This window comes from Lissotriton helveticus, chromosome 11, assembly GCF_964261635.1.
Source record: "Lissotriton helveticus chromosome 11, aLisHel1.1, whole genome shotgun sequence".
Lineage (NCBI taxonomy): Eukaryota > Metazoa > Chordata > Amphibia > Caudata > Salamandridae > Lissotriton > Lissotriton helveticus.
Genome location: NC_136072.1, coordinates 468,218,683 through 468,232,288, shown reverse-complemented (window position 1 = coordinate 468,232,288; position 13,606 = coordinate 468,218,683). Strand labels below are relative to the sequence as shown.

General features: G+C 46.0%; 1 protein-coding gene across 5 annotated transcripts in view; it reads left to right on the top strand.

The window, feature by feature from the left end:
* Window positions 1-13,606, top strand: part of IWS1 (interacts with SUPT6H, CTD assembly factor 1) — a 318,075-nt gene that overhangs the window by 18,828 nt on the left and 285,641 nt on the right. For all 5 annotated transcript variants that reach the window (XM_078666040.1, XM_078666044.1, XM_078666042.1 and 2 more), the window contains exon 2: window positions 1,350-1,465. In XM_078666040.1, coding sequence (XP_078522166.1) covers window positions 1,350-1,465 — 116 coding nt within the window. The remainder of the gene's footprint in view (window positions 1-1,349; window positions 1,466-13,606) is intronic.

The window sequence follows — 13,606 nt, the reverse complement described above, 5'->3', positions numbered from 1 at the left end:
CACTCACTCTACCGCCCTCACTCACTCTACCGCCCTCACTCACTCTACCGCCCTCACTCACTCTACCGCCCTCACTCACTCTACCGTCCTCACCCACTCTACCGCCCTCACTCACTCTACCGCCCTCACCCACTCTACCGCCCTCACTCACTCTACCGCCCTCACTCACTCTACCGCCCTCACTCACTCTACCGCCCTCACTCACTCTACCGCCCTCACTCACTCTACCGCCCTCACTCACTCTACCGCCCTCACTCACTCTACCGCCCTCACTCACTCTACCGCCCTCACTCACTCTACCGCCCTCACTCACTCTACCGCCCTCACTCTACCGCCCTCACTCTACCACTCTACCGCCCTCACTCTGCCCGCCCTGACTCACTCTGCCCGCCCTGACTCACTCTGCCCGCCTGCCCTGACTCACTCACTCTGCCCGCCCTCAAAAGTTAAAAAAAGAAAGAAAAAAAAAAGGTTCCTAAGCCTAAAGTAAATTAGGATAAGTGGAAGTCCTGGGGCCGATCCATGGGAGTCACCAATTGAGAAAAAGATAAGAAAAGCAGGAACCATTATCCAGTTAAAAGCAGCCTTTTTTTAAAGGACACTGACAAAAGCCAATCAGCAGCTGGTGGCGGGTTGTAAGCCCCCTGACTGAATACTGCATGTCGTGAGACAGCGCATAGGCTTCCTAGGCTCAACCTAAAAAGGCGCTGGAGGCACAGAACTCCAGGAAGGAGAGCTTGCTCATGAGTGCCTGTGGGAATGCTTTTCAAAAGAAAACAAGCCTTTTTTGTCTGTTAGTTGAAAGATTCATATACTGTACTTCTGAAGGATCCGTCAGAATGGGGAAGTGTTCGCGTGGTGATACTATGCACCACAGTAAGCTATACCATAGCTTAAATATGGTATACACCAAAGGAACGTTATGAGCATTTATTTATTAGTTGCAGGATGAGTGGGCTATTCATTTGGAAGTTTTATGAACGGAGGGAAACGGAGGGACTATTTATTTAGATTGTAGTAGCATACATTTAATGTAGTTTTCCAAGAACATTTTTGAGTTTTCCCTTGAGTGAGGTATACAGAGCAGGAGGATAGTAGCTATTAAACATGGGTTATAAATAGAAATCACGGTCAAGTATTTAGCCAAATGAGTTACATGCAGCACAGGAGAGGCATTTGCCGTTAGTATTGGGTATTTACATATAGGTGCTCTAATCAGAAAGGTAGTAAACATTCACATGTGTGTGCGTACCCACCAGGAAGAAGCGTCAATTTGGGAATCAAGTTACTTGCTTTTCATTTTCACTTTTGTTCTTCTTATGCTGAAGCTCACATCTTTTCTTTCCCAGATGATGGGGGAGCCACACCAGTGCAAGATGAACGAGGCTCTGGCTCTGAAGAAGAGGGGGAATTATTACAGCATCATTCAGGGTCGGAGAACGGCAGCATCAAGCAACGATTAGAGGTGAAAAGTAATTGTAATGCATGAGTTAAAGCATTAAGTCTGTGTGACTTTGTTGTGGTTTAGTCCAAGGGTCCCTTGATGAAGCGAGGATTGGTCATTTGAGCTGAAGGTGAAATAGTGTCACTCTTAAGTGATACTGGGAACCTGCATAAGTCAATACACATAAATCATCTCTTTGTCATGTGACACATTCCATTTGTTATCTTCCTCCATCAGATTTTAAGATCTGTGTTTAATACAGGGTACAGTGAATTTCTGTCCAGAAGATATGCATTCAAAACGTTATGGGCCCCTCAAATCTACTTTTGTGGGTACACTGTGAAACACCACTTGCTTCACCCACAAGTCACTCAGGGCAAATTGCTGCTACAGTATACCTGCCTTTCAGGGCCCCATTGTATTCTACATATTACAGAATAATTAATAAGGTTTTGTTTCAATCATTTTTTATTGTTCTTTCAAGGTATATACAACAGCAAGGCAAAAAAGCATAAGAACAGAAAAGGGCACAACTATCCAAGCCCCCCCCACGCCCCAAATCCATCCCTACCCCTCAACATCATTCCAGTTCAGGGAATAGGTTACTGGCTGTTAACAGAACTTCATTGATAGTGTGTTCACAGCGCTGCTTTGCTTTTAGAGAGCTGGTCCATAGTTGTCTAGGTCATATCAGGTCTCTTTTCCCGGTTGAGGCATTCCAGAACGGGGTCCCTCATTCTTGCAAATTTGACCAATGCATCCTAGAGGTCATGTGCTATCACGTGTCATAAGCAGCCAAGTGGTCTGTAGCCACTTCATGCCAGACCTAAAAAAATCATAAACATTTTACTAGACCTGCAAGTCTCGTGACTTAAATAATCTACTCGATCTAATTATGATTGGTCTTAACCCATAAACTGGTTTCAATTTACGTGTTACTGGGCAAATATTTTATTTCACCAAGCCTCCATTTTCTTGACCACATATGAGAGCACCTTCAAATACCTGAGTTCAGCATGTCTGCTGTACAAAAATACTTAAGTTTGATTTAATAGACTAAACTTTTGCTCAATATATTATACAAATCTATCCCCATATAAGATACACATGACCGCTGACTTGCCTTTTAGTTCATTAACATCATTGTCATCAGGCTGTGGGCAGGAATGTTTTTCAAATCATGTTTAAAAACCATAACTTTTAATCAATCCGTCCCTAAAGCATTAAGTGGTTGCACTCATTTGCGATCAGCAGTATTTCCATTGAAATGGCCATAAAAATTCCCACCGACATGCTACCTACTGATAAAACTGTACAGTGTACAAACAATGTTTTGAAATAGTTTCTGTAAATACTTGTAATTTGCACATCACCAATTAAAGTGTTCAGATTTGTTTTGGTCCTTTTTAAATATTTGTTTGCATCACACTTCTGAATTACAAAAAAAGTGCTTTCATAATCCCCGATACATTTTGAAATATTTGTACTATTCATTTACAGGCTGTTTAAATGTGTGTTAAGAAAAGACTGACATCCTACAGCATTTTGTTTTGCAGTGATTGTGAGATATATCATTTGACAGAACCCCCTAATTGTACTAAGAGAAAGAAAAGTAAACACTATTTTTCAGGTAAGAAAAGCAGCAATTTGTAAAAAGTCAAACTGGCATTTGACCTCTGGCCTTGAACATACAGCAAATGTTTCAAGTTAAAAACAAGATTTAAAGGCATCTTTACTGCTCATTCACTTTCTGAATGAACAGAACACTTGTTCCTTTCCAGTTTACATTCTCCCTCCAGAACGGATGAGTAGGTACTATAAATGGCTCGACCTGATAAAATCTGACTCGTTATAGCGAGTAGATTTTTGGGGGCCTGCATGGTATTTGGAATACGGTCTTTCCCCCAAAAGCTTAGTGTAGTCTGTTTGGTTGCTAGTAGGTGGTGAGAGATTCTCTTCCCTGTACATGAATGAAGATAGTATGTTTGCTTCTGGGGGAGGCCCTGGAGGATCGATGGTGGGTCATTAGTAAGAGCCAACCCTGCTATTTAATCCTCCCAGTACCCCCACCCCCAACCGGTTGTGGGCAAGACCATGATGTGGAAGATGGTTCCCGTCCCTCTACATCCTCTCCAACAGTCCTTAGATTTGCTAATGTCCATGATATGGAGTCGCTCTGCTGTGTAGTGCCATTTATATAATATTTTATAGAGTTCCTCTCCGCCCTGTGCGTGTTTGCCTTGCATGTGTGAATGTCCTCCCATTGCTTGTCATTCAATGCAACCCCAGTCCTTCCTGTATGGGGGACATAGTTTGGGTAGCCTGAAGGAGCAAGGTAGTATATACTTGGGAGATCAAGTGTTGCGAGGAGGTGAGGCCTTGCAAACACTTCTCAAAATATGTGAAGGGTCTCAAAGCTCCTGTCTGCACAGGGTGGTGAAGTACATAGTGCCTAATCTGTAGATGGTGTAACTATTCGCACTCCGGGATTTTGTATGTCTGTTGATGTCATCAAAGGGGCAGATGGAGTCCTTATGATATAGGTCGCTAAGGTGGTAACAGCGGTTTGTAATTCAAATCTCAAAGTTTGATGTCTCCAGGGCAGATGAGAAGTCTTCTTGGTTTCCATGTTTTGGGGTCCAAGGCGGCGGTTAGATGGTTATTCTATTGTAGCGAGTGAGGTCGTCTTGTTATCGGGTAGTGTGAGAAGTTGGCCTGATGTGCAGTGCTCACTATTCTAGTGATCACTATATATCAGTCCAAACAACCCTTATTGATGATTGGTTGTAAGTCAACCTTATAGACCAGCTATCCTAGTAGCATGGATACGAGCAGTCTAAGGCTAAGACTCTAGAGGGCGTGTTAAGCCAGCTGTTTTACCATCACATTACCCCTTGAACACCCAGTGAAAGGACACCACACAAGTGTTATGAAAATAAACAGTGTATTTATTAGAATCACAACAACCCTGTACTCTTTATGAGGACAGGGTGCTAGGCACACAACAAAACTCTTACGAAAATACTTAAGTTAGCACAGTATAGACAAATGCCCGAGGGGCACGAAAAACCATATACTCTAAAAGTGGAATGCGAAATTACTAGCAGGTAAGTACAGTACTAATAGGCTTTGGAATCGCTAGGACTTGACTAGGGAATCGTTAGATTACTTCTAGGAGGCCCAGGGGACTCGGGTGCAGAGTGTGCACTCTCACGCGGGATGCGGGACAAAGTCTATGGAAGCTAGTAAAGGCAAAGTTAGTGTTCACGGGCGAACCCGACCTGGTAGGGAGAAAACGACAGTGGATCCTGACCCTTGGATAGTGAGGCTATGCTGGGGCACCGAAAAGCCGAAGTTACCTAGCCCAGGGGCTGCAGCTGCATAGGTCTCAAAAGACGTCGGGAATCCTCTTTGCCGGACCAGGAGCCTGGAAGAAAGATGCTGGCAGGCGACCAGTGAAGATTGTTCGAGTTGATCCAAGCCTGGATCTGGAAGAAGGATGACACCTGAAAGCAGAGGGGACCGAATTCGTGACTACTAGCCAGTAGTCAGTGGGCACCAGGAGGGCACCGGATGGTAGTCACCTCGACTAGGTGAGTGGGCGACGCTGGCTCTGCAGATCTCACGGACCAGGAGGCGTTGTCGGCGACCAGGAGGGAGAGGCGAGCTGTCCCACGATGGATGAAGCTGTCGGCGTCGAAGTTACCCAGGATTGGGCAACAAGCCTTGGCTAATTCAAGCCCACGCGGTGGACTCAAAATGGCGTCTTGAGTGGACCAGGAGGGTCCGGGGTGCTCCTCTTCGGGAAGGGAGCAAGGGCCAGTCTGGAGCAACCAGACCAGCAGCAGTGATGTCGTCGGGCGTCGTTCAGAAGGCCACAAGCCAGCGGGCTAGTAGCCAAACAACGCGGTGAGCAGCAAAAAGCAGAAGGGCCCCACGCCGATCGTGGAGATGCTGGGGGGCTGCTCTTCGGTGCTGGAGCTGCTCAGGGTCGGGGCTTCTCGGACCCCAAAGCACTCACCAGGAAATTACTCGGCGGGCTTGCTGTGCAGAAGTCGTGCAGTCTTGCAGATGGCCGGTCCCTCGAGGTCTCGTCGCACCCACGGTTCTCAGCTGGGCTGTAGAGGTGGGTAGAGGTCAGAGGTGCCAGGGAAGCCGGTTCTCGTCGAGCTGGGCAGTCGGATTCCGGAGGAAGGACGTGCAGCAGACCGCAGTGTTCTTGATGGTGCCTGCGGATGCAGGGTGACTACTCCTTAGCCACAAGGGAGAATCTTGAAGAAGGAAATCTTGAAGTCCTTTCGTAGAAAGTCGTGTCTTGATTCCAAAGATGATCTAATTTGGAAGGGGGCCTGCTCCTACCTTTATCTGGGAAAAGGGGGCTGGCACGCGACTAAGTCCTGCCCTATGGGTGGAGAACAGGAGGGGGGTGGTTACACCCACTTCCTTGGCGGGCTTTTCCCCAGCACAGGGTCTGGAGTGTCCCTGGAACTGGTTCAAGCCAGCCTATGCACAGTGAGCACCGGGGTGCCACGTGCAGTCACCTTCCTCTGAAGCCCTGCCTACCTACAATACACAAAATCCTGTCTGGGACGGTGCTGGCACCGCCCCTGGCAGGAAACCCTTTGTCCTTATCTCCTGCTCTGGGAGGACTCCCAGCAGCAGGAGGGCAGACTTGTGTCTCGGTGGCAGCATCCATTTTGTGGAGCTGAGGCTCTGTTTGACTTTAACCGGGGTTAGGGGTTACATACATGTCGTGTCCCTCTAGAAGGGTGGAATGCTAACCCCGTCGCCAGAATTGGCGAGGGGTTAGTATTCCAAGTCGTATGACACCTTACTCGACATGTTTTGATAAAGCGATACCAGAGTTGGCATATAACCGCGAGGATTATAATGCACTTAAGAGTATATGGTATGCGATATCATGGAAATGGCTAAGGGATGGATCCCGAAAGCCGCAGACAGGCTCAGCTCATGCCAGAGCACCATCTCACACGATTCCAAGCACTCTGCCTTCAGGATTGTTAAGGCCTGCCATAGGAGTGACTGATAGGAGATCTGTGTGTCCATTTTAGGGTTAGATATAGGTATACTATATCTAAAGCAAAGGGTAAGTACACCACCTTGCCCCAGCTGTCGTGCAGCCAGTTGTGTCAGTTTAGTTAGTCAGCCCAGGGGTGGCATAATACATGCTTCAGCCCCTGGGAGACTTCTGGGTGCACCTCAGCCCTGGGTACAGGGACTTGGAGAGGGCCCAGTGCCAATTCAGTACCTGAGTACAATTTGGATAGAGAGAACAGCTAGGCTGTGGGTCTGATTAGCAGGCCCACAGCCAGGGAAAGTCGTAAACCAGTGCAGCAAAAAGCAAAAATCTGGGTGATCATAGGATTGCAGACCCTACTCTCCTACAGGTAGGTATAGAGATTGCAGCACCTCTATCTCTGAAGGAGCTATAGAATCTTTGCCAGTGGCCTGGCTGTCATGTTCTGGTCTAAACAACTCCAGGGTTTGTCCAGCTCACCTTGTAGCCATTTCACCACATATAGCACTAGGTATGCCAGGTAACCAAAGTGGAGATTAGAGATTCCCAGCCCCTTCTCCCCCCTTTCCACCCCCCCCCCCCACACACACACACACACCCCGAACCCCTCTGGAGTGTCGGGTGCTTTGTGCTGGGCACATACTAAAGTCGAGGTTACTTTCCTCCCCAAATAAAGGGTTTGCAAATGTTAATCAGCTGCACTATTTCTGCCTTCTGCAGGAGTATTTGGAGGGCCTGGAATTTGTGTAGTATCTTGGAGAAGGCTGTAATTTTAAAAGGGGTTATTCTCCCCACCCAAGAAAGGGTATGAAGGCGCCATGATGAGCTGGGTGCCTTAAGTGATCACGCTAATTGTTTGTAATTGGTTCTTGCACAGGTGTAGAGATCTGGAGTCCGATTCACCCCAGTAATGGAAGGGGGTCAAGCAGCAATCGAAAGGGGGTCATTGACTGAAGCTTATGGAGGAGCACTCTTACCACACCCTTACACCTCATTGCCTCGTGATTTTACCAGTTTAACCTTACGAGCGGCCAGTGCCTCATATTTTGCCAGTAGTGGCAAAAGATTCTGCTAAGATTAGGCTGGATCGAAGGCATCCAAGAGGCTACAGAACTATTTCTTGGAGGATAAGTCCTCAGTAGACGCTGTGCAGGCCCTATGGGAAGCATACAAAGGGCAGGGCCTTTCCCTAATACTGGGGTAGAAGAGGGCTAAATTAGCGACACTAAGCGAGAGGTTCACGAGTTGGTAACTAAACGTAATGACCTGGGACATACAGAACCCAAACACACCCTAGGCCTAAAACAAAAAGAATATAGAGTCAGATTCTGCCAAGGCGAATCCTAGATCAAACAACACCACCTCTGAAACATTTGACATGGCTAGACAAGAGAGACTAGGTATACCTCTGGGAGTTGAACATACAAACTGACGTGGGGAGGACGGAGAGGGAGAGGGACAGACAGAGGGTGGCAGATGCCTTCTCTGCTTACTACACCCAGCTATGACCGCTATGGAGGAGGAATCCTGTGAACTTCTGGCAGACATTCAGCTCCCAAGCCTTTCACACACTGACAGGGCACTCCTGGAAGAGGAACTTACCAAAGAGGAAATTTTGGCTCGCCCTAACGAGTCCCCGTAACCTTTAAAGCAATCAAAAGCAAAGTTAGAATATTGCTGTGTGATGAATGCTTGGCGCGAAAAGCAATAAACTAAGAAGGGGATGGTATGATGAAGGGATTTTCCCTACCTGATATTTAGAAATACTATTGGACGGCGCAGCCATTAATCATTGGGTTCACCACCCTGCAAAAAATACTGCGTTCCAAATGGACAGACAGACAGACAGACCGTGCAACCAGGTGGATACTTTAGGGCCATCTATGGATGACCAGACGCACAACTCTTAAGGATCCAACAGTGGTAACAATTACTCTCTGGCACACAACACTACATGCATTCCGCTAGAGAGAGAAGATAACACAGGCCACTACCCTCTAAGTATGGATGGTACCGGGGAGATTTTGACCGGGTATGAGATCCACACTTAGTATAGCACAATACCTGGCAAAGGATCTTTTCTTTTCTGCGCTTCCTGCATTCAAGTCTGGCAATGTTGCTGCTTTGTGTTTTGTAGAATCTTGATGATCCGTGCCAGGTGGTACAGTGGTTGTGGTCATGAATACTTTGGTTTACCACCTATTTGACAATGCAACTGGATTTGAAAGTGATGCACCAGTCAGTGGAGCTCTTTTATTATAGATGCTACTTTGGTACTTTGTAATTTCTGGGACCCCCTGATGAGGCGTACTGCTGCATAAATGGCATTCTCGGAATGTTTTGGATTTCAGACTTGACAAGTGTTCCCCTTATTAAGATGCAGTAGGACCAGAGCCTGGACATCTGTGCCAAACTTGTTGTCCACTACAATGCAACGTTCACACTGCAATTCATTTACACAGGAGCAAGTTCAGTAACATTTCGAGCATCACCGATCAGGTCCTAGGCCCTTGTCATGTATGTTCCCATGCCCTCAAGCAATATCATTACGGAGTCAATATTTAGATGATTACATTATCGACCAAATTATTTAGTGTGAATTTTATGTGCATCCTTCTTGGCCAAATATCGACACACCTGTGCCCATAGGCTTTTATCGTGGGATGCACCAGGCAGAAATTTGCCATATATTTTTTTTAGTTTATTGTATGTCACCAAGTCTTTCAGCCAGTCATCCATCCTTGTGGCTTTCCATCTACACTAGGTCAAGCCACTCTTATTTTCCTTTTTAATATAGCAAGTTCCACAAATGGCCTGCTTCTCTTCGGGACATTCTTTACATGGCCCAGAAGAGCAGTCAGTGGGTCTACCCAAGTGTAGCTCTGTCATCTCATTAAATGTATAAATAACTATCCCCAAAATGCTGCCACCAAGTGGCATCTCTACGCCAAATACAGGATATCTGCTTCTGGTGCTGGATACCTTTGGTATGTAGTGTCTTTCATCCCACCCAAATTTACCCATACTGAACTGTGTATGATATGCCTGGTGCAGGAATTTGTCATGAATCAAACTCTGCCTGCCATTCATTAAGCCCTCTATGATGTGGCAACAACATCATAGAGGTCATCAGTTAAGACCTTTCCCAGATTCTGTAACCATTTATCCCTTGCCCAGTCGTTGTCTGAAGGACGCTTGGGTGCAGAGTGGATAGATCGGCTGGACTTGGTCGGTTAAAGGCCCTCCCGGTTGTTGGTCTTGCCAGTTGAGGATGCAAAAATCAGGAAAGCTGGATCACTCGGGGAGTGGGCCTCTGCGGGGCTGACATCCCTCGATGGCTTCTCGGTCTTGATGCAGTAGGAGTTCGGACTGGGCTTACACGGGCTTTGGTTGCTGAAGGGGGGTCCGGTACCCTGGGTATTGGTGCTGTGCAACTCTGGTCAGTCCTGGTGTCCTCTTACTTGGTGGGGAGATGGACCTGACCTCCTGGAGCACAGTGACCTCTTTCTGGGTGGTTGCTGCATTGGTAAGTCTGGGAGCAGCAGAACGGTGGACCTGACTTTGCTGTTTGGTAATTGCAAGCTGCAGGGGAGTAGCTCCTCTATTCCAAGGGAGATTGCTGGCAATTTGTGAAGTGCTGGCAGTCCACCAGGGTTCTTGGCAGATGCACAGCAGCAGGACGAGTCGGTTTGTTGCGATTTTTGGGGCAGCTGCAGTCAGGGTTTGTAGCCAAAAAGTCAGCAGCTGGTCCTCTGTTCTCGCTTTCTTTGCTCCTCTTTGTTCTCTTCTTCTTGTGTCCATCGAATCTAACTTCCTGACATCCGGGTTGCCTCCTAAATTCTCAATTTAGGGGCATTAAGGGGAGTGACGGGTAGTAGCCAATTGGCTACTTACCTTTAGGTTGACTACTCCCCCCCATATGACCACTTCTCTGGGAAGTGGGCATAACCCTGACCCATTGAGCCTAATTCCACCAAAAACCACAATGGTGGAATCTAGTTTTCCTGTTCATATCAGGTAGCCCACCTTGGGAGTGGAACTAGTCTGATACTGAACTCTCCTCCCTACTGGCTAAATTTCCCACCTGTCCTGATGCCAAATGGGCCCGGGGCACGGTGGCATTTCCCCTGTCTGTGGAGAAGCCTGGGTTGTATATTAAAGGCTGCAGAGGCCTTTGAAACCTCCTGGCTGGATATGCGATTACTTAGTCATACTGCTTGGAGGACGTGACGACACCCTCTGGCCCGAGCAGGCATTACTTCTACCCTCAGAGAGCAGAAGGTCAGAAATGTGTCTGTTGTGGAAGGCTGGTCTACACCAGTCAGCCAGTACACTAGTAGTTGGTAGGTTTTCGGGGGCACCTCTAAGGTGCCCTTTGGAGGCATATATTAATCCATCACTGGAATCCGTATGGCATCTCTAGTTTCAATGATGCCATTATGTAGCTGGGTAACTGTCCAGCACATGTTCTTAAAATGGCTTTCCTGCTCACATGTAAAAATCTAAGAATTGACTTGGACATAGGGACATATCTGCTCCTGCAGATATATCGACAGACGTATCCACACATGTAGTATTGAATGTAAATGCAAACTAAGTTCTTTGGTTATCCGCTGTTGATCTCTCCGAAATGAATCCACATTGGTCTAATAAGACTAGCTCATGCAATTGGAGCAGTATCCTGACATCTAAAATCTTTGCCAGTATTCTATTATCAGCATTAGTTAAAGATAAGCAGCCTGTGTGAGTTGCATAATTATTAGGGCTTGCTGGGCTTTAATAGTGTGATTACTATTGCCTCACGTAGCAAAAGAATGCAGAAATAAGAGGCAGCTCTCCTTTCAGTATTGCTTTCTCATACATACATACATACATACATACATAGTATGTTAACGGGCCAGTAATTCCACATGTTCGTAAAATTAGCTTGTAAGCCCATTGCTACCAGGGGCCTTTCCATTTTTATGTTCCATGACCGCTCTTAATTTCCCCAAAAGTAATTGGGAGGGACTCTCTGTAAGGGTTGGTATATTAAGTCCTCCTCCTAGTGTGGATGTTGGATCGCATACTGCAGCATAAAACCTGGAGAACTCCGACTCAATATCCTATGGATGATACCTAAAGATTCTGTTTGTTGCATTTATCTTATAATCGTATTTATCATTTTATTATCTATATTCACTGCTGCCAGATCAGACTGGTTCGACCCAGCTTTTCTCCCTCACCATATTTGCCCAAGTGTTTACTCTCTCCGTCAACAGCATTTGAAAAATCTTGAAGTTTTGTGCGTATCTGCCATGCTGTTTATGAGCTTTTGGTGAAATTATGGACATTTTTTTCAACTTTTTGATTTCCAATTCAATATTATTCAACCTGCTTCAAATTGATTTTAAAATGCCATGACCTTTTGAAATAAATTCTCCCCTCCTAATCACAGATTCAAATGCCTCCCTTAGCTTTCCATATATGTCTTCAAGTCTTTATTTGTCTGGAAATAAGCGCTGAAAACTTGTTTAAGCTCTTCCCTGCACTGTACTGCCCAACATCATGGCAGGCTGGAATCTACATTTTATGTGCCTGTGTATGGCTAGAGAGGGTCTGACACATTCTCATCGGGGGATGGATTCTATACCATGTTTATCCCTACTGTTGATATTTTCTAACGTGCTGTGCAATGTTTTGTTATGGTCCGACCACCCCACCCCCCATGGGTCCAGTGCCTTGCATCAGGATATGAGCATGGCAAAGAAAAACGTCCTGCTTGGGACCATATGTGTTTGATAGTGATGTGTACATAGTAGTATCGATTGCAGTATTATTAGGCTTTCGGTATCTATTACTGTGTGTAGGTGCTGTACTTCATTCCTTATCCTGCACAGCTACTCATCTAGAATATTTTGAATACGTTGAAAAGAATCTGTGATCCCCAGTTAATTTTCACATTGCCACTTCTTGCTTCTACTATCTGTGTTTCTTGTAGTAATAGAACATCTACATTATGTCCACTGGCAAATGCCAGACTTCCCTTATTCCACATCATGAATCTAGGCTGAGATGTCTGTAAATCACCCAGCACCTGCATGTTGTGATATAACTGTTCTATTTTGAGACATGGGTGTGTGGTTCCATATATGGTTCCCATTATCAACATCTCCTGCGACTAACTTCTTGCTATTCCCCACACTCATGCTGAAAGCCAATTTTTCAGAGAAGGCCCCTAGAAGAAACCCTGGCCTACATCTTACCCTCCAACATCTCTTCTCCCCGACAACCAACATATATCAACTTGGCATAATTGCTAGGGGGTGACTAATAGAGCACTATGTATTGCCACAAGGCTCTCATAATTTAAGGTCTCAAGCCCTTCTGATGTAATTAGTTTATTGTGGTAAGTGCCCCATTCCGAGGCTGGTGAAAGAACACTTGCAGTTTCACATTCACGTTGAATCCGAGTCTGGCTTGGTATGGCATGTTATATGTAATGTTCATATCTTGCTGCGATTCTTCTTTACTGGCAGGTATTTACTGCTTGCTTCTTCTACTGCCTGGGTGTGATACAGATACATTGCTGTTTTTGACCCAGCATATGTTCTATCTTTCATTGCTCTTGTCATTGCTGGTATCTCGTCACAATGTCAGAAATATAGAGGTTTTGCCATGATAGGTCATTGTTGTGCTCTGGATATTGGTGCGCCGCACTTTCCCCACAAACACTTGTAACATGTTTTCACAACCAAACGGTTCCCCCAGCATTCTCTCAACAAATTCCTGCATACCCCCACTCCATGACAGTCAATTTTGGAATCCCAATGAAGCGTAAATTACTCCTGCAAGATCGTGTATCTATATCGTTGCTCTGTCTTTTAATCTCCTCCAGCTCATCGTCCTTGTCTTATTTGGTTTCTGAGATGTGATATTTGGCCATATCTATGCATGCAGCACAGCCTTCCAGTCTCTCTCACATTGTCAAGTCTCTGTGCGAGTGAGTCAATCTTGTTATTTATAGCAGCCAGCCTCCCTTTTATCTAATTCAGTAGCTCACTGAATCCTGCAGCTATATTTGTTTCCTCATGGTCCTCTGACACCATGGGAGTCTCCAGTCCAGTCACTCCTCCTTGTGTTTG